Source organism: Oryx dammah, unplaced genomic scaffold (genome assembly GCF_014754425.2).
Source record: "Oryx dammah isolate SB20612 unplaced genomic scaffold, SCBI_Odam_1.1 HiC_scaffold_17, whole genome shotgun sequence".
NCBI lineage: Eukaryota > Metazoa > Chordata > Mammalia > Artiodactyla > Bovidae > Oryx > Oryx dammah.
The window spans coordinates 51,884,571-51,904,078 of NW_024070201.1; the positions used below are offsets into that span (position 1 = coordinate 51,884,571).

Below are 19,508 nucleotides of genomic sequence, written 5' to 3' on the forward strand. Positions count from 1 at the left end.
TGAACTGTAGTCCACCAGGCTTACAGGGTCAGTCCTCAATATTAGATGAGATACTTTGTTTAAACTTAACTTAATTAAACTTCTAATTGGGCCAAATCTTGCCTGAATTCTTTTCATTACTTATTTACCAAGCAAATTACTGTAAAAGGTTGTAAATGGTATATTTAACTAATACAAGAAAGCCCTTTGGAGGATCCACTGATTATGGCTCAAATGTATGATTACAGTTGGTTTTCTTTTTCTTTGGCAATTTATATTGGATCGGACATCTTCTATTACTTGCTGTATGTACTTAGCTAAATACCTTTAGAGTCATACCTGTTAAAATGTTTTATGATTCTGTCTTGTTTGTATTTCAGGTTATATTTTTAATTAGGTGGATTAATAAAGTTTTATTATATATAAAGACAGCATAACAGAATAGAGGGAAAAAAATCTCTAGACTAGAAGTCTGCCTGTTAAACAGGTCCCAGCATTATAACAGATTGTACAACTTTGGCCATGTTACATAATTTCTCAGTGCTTTTGGTTTACTCTTTGCAAAGGTGTTTTCCCTGAACTTTAGAAACTGAGATTACATAAGCTTTCTTGAATTGATAGTATTTGCTGACTGTCAATGTGTATGTGGGGCTTTTTGATCCCAGTTACAATAATTGTTATTATTTGATTGTTAAAAACAACCATTTGTATTCCAACCTTCTGAAAAGATTCAGTTTAAAAAATATGAAATGCTTATGTACTCTTAAAACTCTGTTCACCAGGAACTACAAAAGGAAAAAGACTGCTTTTGGAGAGAATATGGTTCATCTAGGAAGGCAATAATAAAATACATGATAGTTTTGTGCATATAGTAGTTCTTCTGACTAATAGCCCCGAACTAATAGTTGTCTGTGGTCTCTAAAAACTGCAAACTCTGCCTCTTCACCCCAACAGGACTATCCATTATTGTTCTCATCAAAAACTGCCCAGAAAGAGATTTCTTTTCAGAACAAACCAATTTTGGCAGAGAGCTTACTCTTTACTATGGCCCTTTGATAGAAGGAACCTGTTGTTGTTGACCTTGCCAGACTCAGGTTTCCTCGAGGAAATATCTCGAATATCCACTCATAACAAAGATGGAAATTTGCTCTAATTATTTTTCTTTTGCCACTTCAATCTTTGAAATAGAAATTAATTACATCAACCTAAAATTTAATCTTAAAAGGAATCAGGAAGTATTAATACCAATTCTGATTGGTCGTGGCCAGTTTTGCAAAATTGCCTATACATTGAATAAAATTGGATCTATGAACACTTCAAGTTTTAGATTTTGTGATTTTACCTTTTTTCTATCTGCATTTATATTTCATATTTTTGAGACTTTTACCATAAAATATTTCTTAAGAAATTTTGGTGTAGGACAAGTAATTTCGTTTAGTTTAGCCAACGATACATTCATTGGGACTGAAGAGAAGTTCAAGTGGTCTCAGTGGAAGGTCAGCTAAAGGATTATTTTTAATAGGGAGTATTATGATTAGAGCTGGATTGATCATTTTACCCTCCTGAATCAAAAAGCTCAGTGGCTCCCCATTTCCTGTGGAACTAAATGAGAACTCTTCATGTTTAAGTCTTTAGTATTAGTCTAGCTTCTCTTTCTATCCTTGCTTATATCCCAGAACTCTAGGGAACTGAACTGTTTGCTTTCTCCCAAACATAACCCATGCTTTCTCTTCCGAGGATCCGTGCTCTTGCATTTCATCTCACTGATACACCATTAACCTTACCTGATGAAATGCTATTAATCTCTCTATATGGCCAGTTCAAAAGCTGTTGCCTTCCTGGAACTGGTAGGAATTTCTTGTTTCTCCGCTTCTATTATCCATTCTCTTCCCCCTCAACTTTCCTTTCCTCAGTTTGTAACTTTTATATGACTTATTTAATTCTTCCTTATGTTATGGTTATTTGTGTGTTTGTGTTTCTCTATTTGATTTCTAAGTTTGTTGACTATAGGGAATATGTCTTAACCATTTTAAAAAATCTCTCATGGTACCTTGCACATCACAAGAGTTTGATTCATGTTTATCAAGTTGAATTCAAATAGAGGAAGGTGAGGGCTGATTGTGGAAGCAGTTATCTGTTATTTGTTTAGAATGGAAATAAAATAGGCACAGTGTTTATTATGATCTGTTATGACAGTTAATACCAATAATAGTTCAAATTGTTGGAAAACAATTTGGTGTAACAATTATAGCCATACCAAAGATTATAAAGCTGAAAGTGGAAAATTGCTTGTCATCCCACAACCTAGAGATAACTGCTATAAACATTTTGGTGAATATCCTTGCAGATTTCTAAGTGTGTGTGTGTGTGTGTGTGTGTGTATAACATATTTTGTTTTTCTTTTCAGAAAATGCAACCTAGTATACATACTGTTTTATAATCTATTTTAATAAATTATAAATCATGGATGTCTTGCCATGTAAATAAAGAATCCCGCATCATTATTTAGAGGTCCGCTAGTTATTCTTTACTGTAGGATTTACCTAATTCATCTTCTGTTGATATTTTGTGTCTTAAACCGCCACTGTGATGATATCCATGTGTCTCATTGCCCGTGTGCATGCTTAGTCTCTCAGTCATGTCCAGCGCTTTGAGACCTCATGGACTCTAGCCCACCAGGCTCCTCTGTTCATGAAATTGTCCAGGCAAGAATACTGGAGTGGTTTGCCATATTCTATTCCAGGAGATCTATGCTATAGGTTTATTTTTATGCAGTGTTAAAGATGAGAGGTAAATATTTTCCTATATTATGGTTTTAGGTTTTTGTGGGAGTAGAAATAGAGAGGAGTTGGGGTTTGGAGTACTTTCTCTTTATGTAATTATTTATAATAATGTAAATTTATTTTCAACAATTAAAAGAAACCTGGCATATTTGTATTATAACACTAAAGTGTTTTCTTAAAAGATTAATACTACTAAAGTTGATGTAAACAAAATCTATCTTTTGTTGACCATTTACTACTTGTGAGCTAATTCACTTTGTGTTTTTAATGGTTTATCACAATAGGTGTATTAATAGTAGAGAGATAATTCTTAATTTTATAGATGAGAAACTGAGACTCAGAAAGGTAAAGCAACTAACCTCTAGTGACAGTGGTAGCTAATAGTAGAGCTGGAATTTGAATATTCTTTTATTCGGTACTGAATTGATTGTGTAGAAAATCCTAAATAAAGAAGAATTGCCATTATTTACCCTCCCCTGTTGAGTCTATTGATGTCAAAGGTTTTTCTTGCTTCCCACAATATTTGGTAATGAGTTAGTGCTATTAACATCTCTCCAGTGAATAGTTTGTACAACAGGGTTTTAAGGAGTGATAGACACCCTACAAAACTGAAGAGCTTCTCTGTAAATTATAATCCTTCAATTCTTTCTTGCAGGCTGTTGGAAACCTAGCCTATTGTATGAATGTGCCTATCAGCTTAGAGAATAGCAAAACATTTAAGGAATACGATGTACTCTGAGCCGTAAGATGCCTTGCATGCCTCTGTCCGTAACTCTAACTTTGATATTAACTTAATCATTAGGGGCTTCCCTAGTGGCTCAGAGGTTAAAGGGTCTGCCTGCAAGGCGGGAGACCCGGATTCAATCCCTGGGTCGGGAAGATCCGCTGGAGAAGGAAATGGCAACCCACTCCAGTATTCTTGCCTGGAGAATTCCATGGACAGAAGAGCTTGGTAGGTTACAGTCCACGGGGTCGCAAAGAGTCAGACACGACTGAGCGAGTCCACTTTCACTTTCCCTAATCATTAGAAAACTGGTTAATCATTAGATGATTAGACATGTTTTTTTGTTTACCTACTGTATAATAGTATCAGAAGTTTTAGAGAAAAGGTAATCATTTACTGTCCGAGTCAGCTGTCTGAAACAGAAGTCAGACTCTTAAATAAGAAGCCACAGTTGAGTGTGGTAGTTGCTCCCCCTGCCGGCCATTGCAGGAGGCGCAGGAGGCCCGGGTTCATCCCCGGGTTGGGGAGATCCCCTGGAGAAGGAAACGGCAGCCCACTCCAGTACTCTTGCCTGGAGAGTCCCAGGGACAGAGGAGCCTGGCGGGCTACAGTCTACAGGGTTGTACAGAGTCAGACATGTCTTAAGTGATTTAGCCCACACATACACACTGTAAAGAAGGAACTCATATTAAATCATGAGCAAATTCTCATATGTTGTATGTAAAAGGCACATGTAAAAGAAACACTGAATATAAATTTAAAGACTCGAAAAGAAACTCGAAAATAAAGTGAAGATAAATGAAATAGTGTCAGCAAGATGGAAAAAGCTGATGGAAAAACCTTTCAAGAGAAAGTAGCATTTAAGATGCCTCTGAAAGGCTAGTGAATATTTTATAGGCAGAAAATGTAGAAGGAGAATCTTAGGGAAAGGGACTAATAGCATGTCCAAAAGAATAGAAGTTTTGAAAGACTGTGATGGTACATGTGGAGAGTTGAGAATAGTTGGATTGCTGTAGAGCTCAAGGAGTTACCTGTGTGGAGCTGCTGGGAGAAAAACTTTAAAGAAGGTTGGATCTAGGTTTTGAAGGTTATTTGATCATGCTGAGGTATTTAGACTTGATCCTAAAGTCACCAACAGTTAAGCAGGGGAGTGATGGGATCTGTGTGCTTAATAGGATGGAGAGGATTAGAGGGAAGAAAGGCTGGAAAGAGCAAGACCTGTAAGTAGATTATTGCAGGAGATGATGAGAATCTAAGGAAAGGCAACGATGATGAGTATACACAAGTGGATTATGAGAGACCGGAGTATTAGATCTGAGAGACATTTGAGGAGTACAATGGAGCAAAGTAGGAATAACATGGAGGCAGTTTGAAAACAGATGTTCTGGATCGAAGGACCATGAGCTACCTGTTAACTCTAAAATCCTAGGCAAATTAACTACTCTGAGCCTCAGTTTGCCATCTGTAAAAGGTAATAGGCCTTTCTTAGTGGAACTGGTTAAAGAGTAAATGAAATAAAATATTTGGGTGTGTTCGGGTACTCAAGAGCTCTATGCAATGTTATTATGACTTTGGAAAAAGGGAAAGAGTCATGGATGACATCGAGGCTGCTAACTGGGTTCATAGTGGGACTTAGAGAAGAGAAATAGCGAGTTTGATTTTGGATATATTCAGTTTGAGCTGTATTGGGCTCTCCAGATTGGGATCCCAGGAGGCAGCTGGCATCATCGCTTGGTCTGAGGGAAGGGGCATGTATTAGAGAGGTTTGGGCTCTAGCTGTGGGGGGTCCGTGGGAACCCACTTGGACAGTGTTGTCTCCCTTGTCTCCTGCCAGTGTCCTGCACGCCTCTCAGATTCAGAGAATGAAGAGCCTTCCCGAGGCAAGATGATACAGACACACCGCTCAGCATTTGTTTCCAAGAGCAGCTCCTACTCCTTAGCTTTCCTGGCAGGGTAAGAGCCTGATAATGAACTCAGGGTTCTTTCATTCTGGGGTATGAGGCAAAAGGGATGGGGTTGCGGGTGGGGCAGGGGAGCAAAAGGATTTACTGTAGTTACTTTGGGGGAGGTGGGAGTCGGGGAAGGGGGAAACTGGTTTTCAAATATGGATTAGAAAGAAATAAGGGACTGAACTGAATTTTTAAAGAAAAGTAAACATTATCCTTTTCTGGTATTGTCAGGATAGGATTGTACTAATTGCTCTGCTGAACAGAAGAGCTGAACTTTCTATTCTGGGAGGAAACAGTAAAGCCTTATTCAGTATCCATTGATCCTGAAGACAGTAGCCATGGATTTTCTTTGTGAACTTTTTTCTCTTAGTAGGAACTTCAGGCCAAAGTTGATTTTTTTTTTTTTCAGTGCCTGGAAGTAAAATATATCTTGATAGGTTTCAAGAGGGCAAACTGAAAAGTTTTTAAGACTCTTGTCAAGGAATCTCTTGATACTTTGCACTTTGCAGGCCCTGGGGAGGAAAGGAAGGAGGAATTGGATGGATGTTGGGTGATAGAAGAATAATGAAGGCCTCACTGGAGGGAAGGAAGGAAGGAAGGAAGGATGGATAGATAGACAGGAGGGAAAAGAAAGGAAGGAAAAATGAAAGAAGGGTGGAAGGAATCATTTATTCAATGGACATTTCGGGGACAGCTACTACATGCCATACTCTGTTTTAATAAGAAAACACATAATCTTTACCCCATTTGTTGTCTGTTTTGGTTTAGTTGGCGTTGCTCACTCTTACTTCTAGGGTTCTTCTCTTCCTTAACACAGCATTATGAAGTGGCCTTTCTTGTTTACTTGTAGACATACACCTGGATCCTTTTTATCTGAATGCTCTTTATTGTTAGTCACTAATAAATAAAACCAAAAAAATCTACCAAGTTTAAGAATGTCATAAAGTTCATACTGTTGTGATCCCTGATGTTTTTATATCTGAATCCTTTTTGTATATGTTCTGATTTTCCTGTTCTTTTTAAAAAAATTTTATTGGAGTATAGTTGATTTAATGTTGTGTTCATTTCAAGTATACAGCAAAGTGATTCAGTTATACATATATTCATTCTTTTTCAGATTCTTTTCCCATATAGATTATTACAGAATGTTGAGTATTTCTGTGAGTAAAATTCACTAAACTTCTCCTTCCCTTAAATGCCTTCCTTTCTCTGGGTGATGGTAACTCCTTCCAGGAAGGCTGTTTCCTAAACTATTTATTCATTCATTTGAAATTTGTTGAATGGCCACTGTATTACAGCCACTGAAGTTTGACTGATATAATAAGGACCCAGTATATAATGTGTAAGCCAGTGTACTTTACCATTTATGATGATGATGAAACTCTTGCTTTGTGCATATGTGCTTGAAATATAAATGCTCTGTAAAGTTAAAAAATTCAAGATTGCTTGACTAAGAATTGTCAGCTGCAGAATGTATATATAGAACTTTTTCCCATTTATAGCAGATATATCTTAATGATTTTTAGAGAGATCTACTGAAAAAGAGAAAAAGATCATATCATTAATTCCAATCAAGTTACAATAAATTTCCCCTGAAACAAAATAATGTTGCTCTTGGCAATCTGCAGTTAGTCAGTATCTCTTCATTTGAAATTACTTGGAAAAAAAGGAAATTTTATTAAAACCCAAATATGATGTCAAGGCCAAATTGCCCCAATTAATTGGAGTAGACATTGTATAGGTGAACTGCTTATTACCAGTTCTGATCTCTGCCCTTGTAATTCATTCTTTTAAAGTGATTAGAAGGTTAATATGTTGTTAGTTAGAAATGCTTAGCAAGGAACTTTGAAAATTCTTCTCTGAAGGGCAAAATGTAAAGTCTGTATACCAAGGGGAGTGCTTCTGATTATGTGTGGCTCTGGAATATCTGTAGTACATCTTCTTTTCCTGCTCCTTGGCTCATCTTTTCTCGTAGTTTGTAACGTTGAGTCACAATGGGCTTAATTTATAGGAAAATATTCATTTAACATTTTATTGTTATGAGATGTTTATAGTCATATTATACACTTGTGAATTTCAGCATTTTCCTACAAATATACAAGGTTGTGGGCTGAGTTCAATTACTAGTACAATTGAAAAAAAAATTAATTGGATATGATTGGTACAGTTATCTTTTTAGGAAATGATTTGTTGATGTCATGGAAACTTTAGGTTGGAAAATCTATTATGGTAATACTGTGCACTGCATCTCTTATTTAGTCAACATGTTTTATTTCTTAGTTAAGAAAATATTGTTTCAATTTTAGATGTTATTTAGGAAACTAGTGTGGAGTTAGTGCTGACACTGAGAGGAGGTTTATGGATATATTAGAAAAGAATTAGCATGGTGATGGTTGCATCACAGTGTGCCTCTGAACGTAAAATGGTTAAAATGGTAACTTTTATGTTATATGTTTTGGCACAAGTAAAAAGGAATTAGCATTGGTAATAGTTTGGGAATATTTCAAATACATTTTTTTCTATCTGGTAAGCAACAGCTAAAGAACAGGTTTTCTCTGCAAGTTTGTTTCCTAACGAGAATTCATTTGTAAAAGTTTTAACATTTTTTTTAACATCTGTATTTAAATCAAATTAATCTGTGTTTATTTTACTTATCTACTCTATAAACTTTTCTTTCTTAAGCCCAGAAGCATGGAGGTAAGAGCAAGTAGGCCTGGTAGGATGGTTATTTTGGAAGAAGTCCATCAGTAGATTCTGGCTATATCTTGCGAGAGCAGCTCAGACTATTTGCATTTGAAACATTCAAAACAAAGAATGTTTTGCTACACTATTAATAAAGTCCTATAGCTCTTTGAAAATGAAGCTTCTTTCAAACAGGCAGGTAGAGTAATAGTTAACTCAGGGTCATCTCTAAGTTAATCATCAAATATATGTGAATTGAAAAGATTTAATAACTTGAACCATAAGATATAAATTATAAAGTTAAGGTCTTATTTTAGATATCTGAAAAACTGGTTTGTTGTTCATTTAAATTTATTTCCCTTCATTCCTCATACCCTCTTTACCACTTGAAGAATCAAAAAAAAAACCTGATTGCAAGTTATACTAAAAGTTCAATCTGGAAAAACTTTCTCTGTTCAGCCAGTGTCTTTTCTAAGAGCTACATGTCCAGTTCCATTTTCCTCTGTGCTTTGACTGTCAAGAAGTTTAGGATTATGGCAGAGTTTTTAGTTCAGTCATCATGGCCTTACAACATGGCATATAATTTTTTAAAATAACATTTGGTATACTCTTCTCATATTTATTACTTAATGTGATCTTTATTAAGGCTCAGTTTTTACATATTTTTACTGTAAATCACTTAAACTTCTACTTGGGAAATAGGGTATAACCATTAAAAAAAATATAGTCAAACCATCTATCCTCCTTCCAGTTTAAAAAATGAAAAAAGGAAAGTGAGGCAGTATTGCCAGTACTGCTGTGCAAAACTGTAGGTTAAGCAAACGGTGCCTAGTGAGATTTCTGGCATATGTTAAGTCTTCAGTGAGTATTGCCGCCACTATTTTGTATTTTATTTTAGAACCCAGAGCTGAAAAGGATCATAAATATTGTCTTATCTAATTCCTTTGTTTCAGAGTGAAAAGACTAAAGGCCAGCAAGAAAACATGGCTTGGCAAATCTTAGACTGCTGGAATAGAAGGACGATGAATTAGATTTCTTCTCTCTTTCCACTGTACTCTTTTGTCCCCCTTGACCTTTTTTTAGATCCCGATTTTTATAAAATCCCTTCTAAAGTCACTTTCCCACTAGACTTTAAATCCTTTGCAAGCAGTGACAAAAATCTTGTTTGCCATTATATTCACAATACTTAGTACAGTACCTGACACACAGGAGAGGCTCAGTAAATACTTGTGAAATGCTTAATGATATAGGTCTTTGTGCCCGTGGGTGGGTTAAAGGAGGCTTTTTGTCAGAATTGTCAAACTTGCAGGGTCTCTAGGAAAGAGGACTCTGGGAGTTGTGGAGGAAACAGATTGGCTGGTGGCTGTTGTTTAGATTCTATAAGATTAATACGGGATTTGGGTGGGGGGAATCTAGTGACCACACTGATAAAGCTTTTATACTATAAAGTTAGCTTCTCTCTTTAATGCATTAGCAGTAGCTTATGGGGATCCCTTTATAGATTCTGTAAGAGAAAAGTCTGTATTGCACCAAGTCATAATTAAACCTTAATTAAGTAGAAATTAACTACATTATTTTGTTTGCTAATGTTCCTATACTTTAAGCCTGAGTTTGTGGTTCAGAGTAGGGCTCAGCAAAAGAGGCTTGTAGTGTCTGTGCTTCCTGTAAGGTGTGTGTGTAAGAAGAGATAGAGACAGAGAGTGACTCCTGACTCACTCATAATTACTGCATGCCCAGTTAGTGTTGGGATGAATCAAACTATCCTGACTTGTTCCTCATTTTTAAAATAAACACATGACAATATGAACTCTTTGAGCTGACAGATACCAGACCCATAAACGATGTGATACTGGAGGACTAACTTTAGAACTGATGAAAAGAGACAAGCCAGGGAGGTGTGAGGATGGAGAAGTCAGCCTCGGGAGGTTTTAGGGAAACAGTAGTGTGAGCTTGAGTAAAATCAGTTGACCACATTCTGTATCATTTATGTAAAATACAGGTCGTTAGGCCCTACTTTTTGCTTGCTGGGCAGGGGATTTCACTGAATGATTTGATTCTTTTCACCTCTAAGATTGAAGTATCTAGAAGTGGCTTAAACTAGGGTTTTAAAGGGTGGAAGAAATGTGGCCAGGGCATGAAATGGAAGGGGTAAGGGCAGTTGGTGGGTTCTGTAAAAATCTCAGGATAGGATATAGCAAGTTATATGTGGGGAATAGTCCAAACAATAACTGTCAGGGAAAGGAGACTATGAGAGAAAACTGAGGTAGTGATTTAAAAGAAACCACAAGGCTTAATGATGGTCTAGGGCAGATCGTGTGTGTATGTGTGCATGTGCGTGTGTGTGTGTGTGTGTGTGTTGGGGGAGGGATAAAAGAACAGAAATCAAGTAGATGAACTGGTTAAGAGGACAAATCTTGCTAAAAGTATGGATTTCATGTAGGCATGGCAGCTCCAGTTGGAAAAGAAAGATAGCCTATGGAGAAGTGATGTGGAACTTAAGTAGCAGGTTTTAGAGGTGTCAGTAATCTCTCTGTCCAGAAGAAATATCAATAACCTCAGATATGCAGATGATACCACACTTATGGCAGAAAGCAAAGAACTAAAGAGCCTCTTGATGAAAGTGAAAGAGGAGAGTGGCTTAAAGCTCAACATTTCAGAAAACTAAGATCATGGCATCCAGTTCCACTACTTCATGGCAAATAGATGGGGAAACAGTGAAAATAGTGACAGACACTATTTTTGGGGGCTTCAAAATCACTGCAGATGGTGACTGCAGCTATGAAATTAAAAGACGCTTACTCCTTGGAAGAAGAGTTATGATCAACCTAGACAGCATATTAAAAAGCAGAGACATTACTTTGCCAACAAAGGTCCGTCTAGTCAAAGCTATCATTTTTCCAGTAGTCATATATGGATGTAAGAGTTGGACTGTAAAGAAAGTTGAATGCCGAAGAATTGATGCTTTTGAACTGTGTTGTTGGAGAAGACTCTTGAGAGTCCCTTGGACTTCAAGGAGATCCAACCAGTCCATCCTAAAGGAAATAAGTCCTGAATATTCATTGGAAAGACTGATGCTGAAGCTGAAACTCCAATACTTTGGCCACCTGATGCAAAGAACTGACTCCTTGAAAAAGACCCTGATGGTGGGAAAGATTGAAGGCAGGAGAAGGGGACGACAGAGGATGAGATGATTGGATGGCATCACCAACTCAACAGACATGAGTTTGAGTAAGCGCTGGGAGTTGGTGATGGACAGGGAAGCCTGGCGTGCTGCAGTTCAAGGGGTAGCAAAGACTGAACTGAACTGAATCTCTCTGTCATACTACAATAGGAATATACTGGTGGTTTTCAGAGGGATATGGCAGGATGGTGACAAGTAGCATCAGGGAACTAGCTTTCTCCCAGGGCTTCCTACCGTATTCAGTACTTTACATACCTCATTTCCTTTAGCTTCTACATTAATCCTGTAAGATTTCTAACATTCTTATTTTTCAGCTAAGGTAAATGCAGTTCAAAGAGATTAAGCAGTTCACCCTAGAACTTCTCACCTCAATAAAGTGACAGAGATGAAACTGGAACTCAGGTCTCTCTTGACTCCACAAACCTGTGCTCTTTCTAGCAAATCATCGTCAGAATCCTATGACAAAAGACTCTGCAGTTAGATCTTTGTCTTGAAATGATCTACCTCTGTAACAGAGAGCTTCCTTCTTTCTGTTTGTTTAAATAATTTATACGTTGTCTTGTTCTAAAAAGGACTTCCCTGGTGGCTCAGATGGTAAAGCGTCTGTCTACAACGTGAGAGACCGGGGTTCAATCCCTGGGTTGGGAAGATTCCCTGGAGAAGGAAATGGCAACCCACTCCAGTACTCTTGCCTTGAAAATCCCATGGACAGAGGAGCTTGGTGCAGGCTACTATCCATGGGGTCGCAAAGAGTCAGGCACGACTGAGCGACTTCGCTTTCAATTTCACTTTGTTCTAAAAAACCACAAAGTTGTATAGAGTTGGGTAAGAAGCTGCCCAATTATCCTGTTGTTTGAGGATTTGAATTCAAATCCTTTTGCATTACTTTTGAAATATAGCTGTGGAAACAATGGTTCCATCCATCAGCAAACAAATACTAGTGTATGTCCGTAGCAGGCAAATACATATAGACAGAAAGTGGATCAGTGGTTGCTTAGTGCTGGAGGAGAAGCGGGGTTTTAGGAGTGATAGCTAAAGGGTATGAGGTTTCTTTATGAGGTGATGGAAATGTTCTAAAATTGTGGTAATGGTTAAATAACTCTGTGAATATACTTAAACCATTAAATTGTACCCTTAAAAAAAAAGAATGCTAGTGTACACAAGGCAGATAACCCAATAATAAATATTCAAGGGAAGGGTTGTAACAAAATCTTACTCATTTCTGGGTGCATGGCAGCTACAGTTGGGCCCTAGGAAGCTGCTTCTGCTTTTATCTAAGTATGTATGTGTTGGGGTGAGGGGCCTCACATATCCAGGTTAGGGGCCGGGAGGAGGATCCTCTCTTGCCTTCAGCTTCTTGGTGGGACTCAGCTCTGCCAGGCCTGAGAGTTTGATTAAGAAAATAGTGTTTGTGGGGGGGGAAGAAACTAATGTGGTATGGGTATGTGAGAGAGAGTGATGAGTAAGCAATTAATAACATGAGCTATCTCATGTTTTATATCATGTATTACCATTTGAAAACCCTTTAAGCAGTGTTTCATAAGCATTAAATCTTCTAGCTTTCCAGCTGCATGTTGACACTGGCTGCTCCTCCTTTTCTTTGTTTGCAAGTCAGACTCACTGTGGTTGTGGGTATTTTTAGCTTAATGAGACATCCCAGAAACCATCTGGTCCCTTGGCAGTGGAAATTTTAAGCTAGTAACCTTTCAGACAATGCTGCTTTCTCTTGTTTATGACTTCATTATGTGTTTGGAAAAGAGAACTTCCCTAGATGTGCTGGATCTGTTCTGTGGCAGAATAGAGCAGACTGTAAGATCAGTATGCCGAGGTAGAAAGAGCACATGCCTTAGAATTTTGGAGATTCATGTGTGACCTGGAAAAAAAATCACTTCCTTCAGTTCTTTGTCTATAAAATTGGGGATGCTGATTTACAGGGTTTCTGTATGGTTTAAATGAGATATAATATATTTAAAACATACAATACCTGAGAGATAATAGATTCCTAATAAATATTGAGGTTTTCTCTCCTTTCCTTAAGGAGGTCATAGGTATTTCTGTACATATTTTTATTTACTTATAAGAAATTTATTAAATATATCCACTGTGTTTCAGGTACTTGTTAGGGCTCGGGAATATAGAAATGAATGTGCACAAAGGTGGGAGGTGTAATTACTTCTCTGGTTTTTTTTTAGCAAAGGTATTGTTTGAGCTCTTAAATCTTAGGAACACTATCAAGTTTACTGCTGACTGTTCTCAGCCAGCATTGAAGCCTCTTAACCTGACCAAATACTGCAATAATAATATCTATATATTATGTTGATAGTTTCCACAATATTTTCACACTCATGATTTTTGTGACCTTCATGTGATAATAACAACATTGAGGGAGTATAGTTATATAGGAAAAAAGCGTATATATGCTACTGAAATTGAGTTGGCGTTAATTTGAAATATTGTTTTCAAATAAGATATTAATTGTAATCCCTGGGACAACCACTAAGAAAATAACACATATGGTTAAAGAAATAAGAAGAAAATCAAAATGGTTATAGTAGGAGATATCTAATACAAAAGAAGGCATTATTAGAGGCATTATGGAATAAAAATGGTGTAAGACATGTAGAAAACAAATAGAAAAGTGGCAGAAGTCCTTCCTTATCGGTAATTACATTAAATGTAAATAAACTCTAATTAAAAGGCTCCAACTGTAGATGAAGCCCATTTCTCTTCTGCCTCAACCAGGGTACTGAATCATGAGCTCTATGACTGAGCAGAAGGAAGAGGTTAGGAAAGCAGTAGATAGGACTCCAGAGAGTTTCAAAGAGATGAAGCTCTTACTAATTGCATTACAGACATCACCCACAAGCCACTGGGGATACCTCTCCTGTGCCTCCTCCCCATTGGCCAGTGGGCACTCCCATCGTTCCACATGCCTCATTCACAAATGCTCTGACCCTGTGGCCAGCTCCCTGTGCATGCTCCCAGTGTCTGTTGAGCTGTACCCTGTAGGTCTGCAAGCCTGTATTTGCCCTGCCTCAAGACTAAAGAAAGAGCCCAGAGGCAGTAATATAGACATCAGTAGTTTAATGGGATTAAAGAGGGATCTTCCATGTCTGAAGCAAGGTACTTGAGTGACATCCCACTGTGTGCAGCAGACAGCGGGCAGGACACGGCAGTGATCTTCACAACCAGAGAGAGAGGGAGGTTATTAATTATAAAGAAAACTGATGTCAGGTTGGCTCATTAGTTACCAAGGGAACACCCCTCTCTGCCCCTTTGATAGAACTATCATTGTAGAGATTTTCTGATCTAAACATTAGAACAGTCACTAGCTGGGAGGGGTTAGGGTTAAGAATAATAATGTAACATGGTGATGTGTTAACATTTATTGTTATTGTTTAGTCACTAAGTTGTGTCTGATGCTTTGTGACCCCGTGGACTGCAGCCCGCCAGGCTCCTCCGTCCATGGGATTCTCCAGGCAAGAGTACTGGAGTGGGTGCCATTGCCTTCTCCAGGGGATCTTCCCGACCCAGGGATCGAATCTGCATCTCCTGTGTTGGCAGGCGGGCTGTCCTCACCAATCACTGACCACCGAGCCACCTGGGACGTTCTCAGTTAACCACGTAACTCTAGTATAAATGTTAAAAGGACAAGAGTGTTGAAAAATAACTATTGCTAAACTAATTTATTGATGAATACACAATATAAAAAGACATAAAGTGTTTTGTGACATCAGAAACAAAATGGAGGAGAGTAAAAGCATGAAGTTTTGTATGTGATCGAAGATAAGTTGTTAGCAGGCATAAAATAGACTCTCATATCTGTGTTTTTGTAGGCCTCATGATAACCACAAAGCAAAAACCTACAGTAAATTCACAAAAAATACAAAGACGTCAAAGCATACTTTTATAGAAAATTATCAGTTCACAAAGGCAGGCCACAAGAGAAGGCTAAAGGAGAAGGAGAAGTACAGAACTACTAGGAACTGACTAAGATGGCATTGTAAATCTTTACTTATCAATAATTACTCTAACTGTAAATGCATTATATTCTCCAATCACAAGACATATAGTGGCAAGTTGAATAAAGAAACAAGACTCAACTATATACTGCCTACAAGAGGCTTATTTCAGCTCTGCTGATACAGGTAGGCTATAAATGAAAAGGATGGGAAAAGATACTGTATACAAATGAAAACCAAAGTGGGAAGAGAATGGACTTTAAGCCAAAAATGGTAAGAGCAGACAAAAAGGCATTATATAATGAAAAAGGGGTCAATTCATCAAGAAGATAAAATAATAATAAATATATAATATATGCACCCAAAATTGGAGCACCTAAATATTTTAAGCAAATACTAACATCCAAAGGGAGAAATTGACAACAATACAAATATTAGTAGAGGACTCTAGCACTCTACTTTCAACAATGGATAGCTCACCCAGACAGCAAATCAATAAGGAAATGTTGGAACTGAACTATATTTTAGCCCAAATGAGCCAAACAGACATATATAGAACATTCTACCCAACAACAGAATACACATTCTTCTCAACTGCATATGGAACATTCTGTAGGATAGATCATACAAGTCCCAAAGCAGGTCAGCAAATTTAAGAAGGTTGAAATCATACGTAGTATCTTTTCTGACCAGAATGGTATAAAACTCAAAATGAATAAGAGGAGGAAAACTGGAAAATTCACAAATAAAGGGAAATAAACTGCATGCTCCTGAACAACCTGTTAGCCAAAGAAGAAATTAAAAGAGAAATAAAAAATACCTTGAAAGAAGCAAAAGTGGAAACACAGCATACCAAAACGCATGGGATGCACCGAAAGCAGTTCTGAGAGGGAAGTATATAGTGTGAAAGCATTAGTCACTCAGTTGTGTCCAACTCTTTGTGAGTCCGTGGACTGTAACCCACCAGGCTCTTCTGTCCATGGAATTCTCCAGGCAAGAATACTGGGGTGGACTGCCATTTCCTTCTCCAGGGGATCTTTCCAACTCAGGCACTAAACCCTACTCTCCCACATTGCAGGCTGACTCTTTACTGATGGAGTCACCAGGGAAGACCTATTAAGAAAAAGAAAGAGCTCAAATAAACAATCTAACTTTATACCTCTAGGAACTAGAAAAAGAAGAGCAAATTAAGCCTAAGATTGCAGAAGGAAGGAAATAACAAACTCGATGCACGTGAGTCTGAGTGAACTCCAGGAGATGGTGATGGACAGGGAGGCCTGGCATGCTGCAATTCATGGGGTCACAAAGAGTTGGACACGACTGAGTGACTGAACTGAACTGAACTGAGAGCAGAAATAAACGGAGACCAGGAAAACAATTGCAAAGACCAGTGAAACCAAGAGCTGATATTTTGAAGAGAAAAAAATTACTAAACTTTTAGTTAGGCTAATTAAGGGGGAAAAGACAAAAAAAAAAAAAAAGAAATGTGAGAGGAGACATCACACTTGATCCCACAGTAGTACAAAGGATCCCAAAAAACTACTGTGAACAGTTATATGCCAACAAATTAGATTACCTAGAAGAGATGGATGAATTTTTAAAAACATGCAACCTACCAAGATTGAATTAAGAAATCAAAAATCTGAATAGACAAATAATGAGTAATGAAATTGAATCAGTAGTAAAATACTTCCCAACAAAGAAAAACTCAGGACCAGATGGTTTCCCTGGTGAATTCTACCAAACATTTAAAGAATTAATATGCTGACCCTTCTCTAACTTTTCCAAAAAACCGTAGGGGAGGGAACACTCCCTAACTCACTTTACGAACCCAGCATTACCCTGATACCAAAGCCAAATAAAGATACTATAAGAAAAGAAAACTAGAGGTCAATATCCCTGATTAAATATTCCAAACAAACTATTAACAAACTGAATTCAGCAACACATTGGAAGATTCACACACTATGATCAACTGGTCTTACCCTTGGGTCACAAGGGTGGTTCAACACAGGTAAATCAATAAACATGATATACCACATTGATAGAATGAAAGATGAAAATTGTAAGATCTTAATGCAGAAAAAGTGTTCAACAAAATACAAATATCCTTTCATGATAAAAACTCTCGACAAACTGGGTATAGAAGGAACATACTAATACAGGCCATATATGACAAGCCCACAGCTAACATACTCATGAATGAAAGGTTGAAAGATTTTCTTCTATGAACAGGTGCAAAACAAGGGTGCCCACTCTCACCACTCCTATTCAGTATAGTACTAGAAGTCCCAACTGTAGCAGTCAAGGAAGAAAAACAAATAAAAGGCATCCAAATTGGAAAGGAAGAAGTAAAATTGTTCTTGTTTATGATGATATCATCTTATATCATCTGGGCATCAGAGGGCAGACACACTGAAACCATAATCACAGAAAACTAGTCAATCTAATCACACTAGGACCACAGCCTTGTCTAACTCAGTGAAACTAAGCCATGCCGTCTTGGGGGCCACCCAAGACGGGCGGGTCATGGAGAGGTCTGACAGAATGTGGTCCACTGGAGAAGGGAATGGCAAAGTAATTCAGTATTCTTGCCTTGAGAACCCCATGAACAGTATGAAAAGGCAAAATGATAGTATACTGAAAGAGGAACTCCTCAAATCAGTAGGTGCCCAGTATGCTACTGGAGATCAGTGGAGAAATAACTCCAGAAAGAATGAAGGGATGGAGCCAAAGCAAAAACAATACCCAGCTGTGGATGTGACTGGTGACAGAAGCAAGATCCGATGCTGTAAAGAGCAGTATTGCATAGGAACCTGGAATGCCAGGTCCATGAATCAAGGCAAATTGGAAGTGGTCAAACAAGAGATGGCAAGAGTGAACATCGACATTCTAGGAATCAGCGAACTAAAAATCGACTGGAATGGGTGAATTTAACTCAGATGACCATTATATCTACTACTGTGGGCAGGAATCCCTTAGAAGAAATGGAGTAGCCATCATGGTCAACAAGAGAGTCTGAATTGCAGTACTTGGATGCAATCTCAAAAATGACAGAATGATCTCTGTTCGTTTCCAAGGCAAACCGTTCAGTATCACAGTAATCCAAGTCTATGCCCCAGCCAGTAATGCTGAAGAAGCTGAAGTTGAATGGTTCTGTGAAGACCAACAAGACCTTTTAGAACTAACACCCAAAAAAGATGTCCTTTTCATTATAGGGGACTGGAATGCAAAAGTAGGAAGTCAAGAAACACCTGGGGTAACAGGCAAATTTGGCCTTGGAGTACAGAATGAAGCAGGGCAAAGACTAATAGAGCTTTGCCAAGAAAATGCACTGGTCATAGCAAACACCCTCTTCCAACAACACAAGAGAAGACTCTACACATGGACATCGCCAGATGGTCAACACTGAAATCAGATTGATTATATTCTTTGCAGCCAAAGATGGAGAAGCTCTATACAGTCAACAAAAACAAGACCGGGAGCTGACTGTGGCTCAGATCATGAACTCCTTATCACCAAATTCAGACTTAAATTGAAGAAAGTAGGGAAAACCACTAGACCATTCAGGTATGACCTACATCAAATCCCTTATGATTATACAGTGGAAGTGAGAAATAGATTTAAGGGACTAGATCTGATAGATAGAGTGCCTAATGAACTATGGACTGAGGTTCCTGACATTGTACAGGAGACAGGGATCAAGACCATCCCCATGGAAAAGAAATGCAAAAAAGCAAAATGGCTGTCTGGGGAGGCCTTACAAATAGCTGTGAAAAGAAGAGAAGCGAAAAGCAAAGGAGAAAAGGAAAGATACAAGCATCTGAATGCAGAGTTCCAAAGAATAGCAAGAAGAGATAAGAAAGCCTTCCTCAGCGATCAAATAGAGGAAAACGACAGAATGGGAAAGACTAGAGATCGCTTCAAGAAAATTAGAGATACCAAGGGAACATTTCAAGCAAAGATGGGCTTGATAAAGGACAGAAATGGTATGGACCTAACAGAAGCAGAAGATATTAAGAAGAGGTGGCAAGAATACACAGAAGAACTGTACAAAGAAGAGCTTCAAGACCAAGATAATCACGATGGTGTGATCACTCACCTAGAGCCAGACATCCTGGAATGTGAAGTCAAGTGGGCCTTAGAAAGCATCACTACGAACAAAGCTAGTAGAGGTGATGGAATTCCAGTTGAGCTGTTTCAAATCCTGAAAGATAATGCTGTGAAAGTGCTGCAGTCAATATGCCA

The 19,508-nt window shown here is 38.0% G+C and overlaps 1 protein-coding gene across 1 annotated transcript in view; it reads left to right on the top strand.

Moving 5' to 3' along the window:
- Positions 1-19,508, top strand: part of RNF169 (ring finger protein 169) — an 87,591-nt gene that overhangs the window by 59,534 nt on the left and 8,549 nt on the right. The window contains exon 4 of the mRNA XM_040258822.1: positions 5,321-5,439. Coding sequence (XP_040114756.1) covers positions 5,321-5,439 — 119 coding nt within the window. The remainder of the gene's footprint in view (positions 1-5,320; positions 5,440-19,508) is intronic.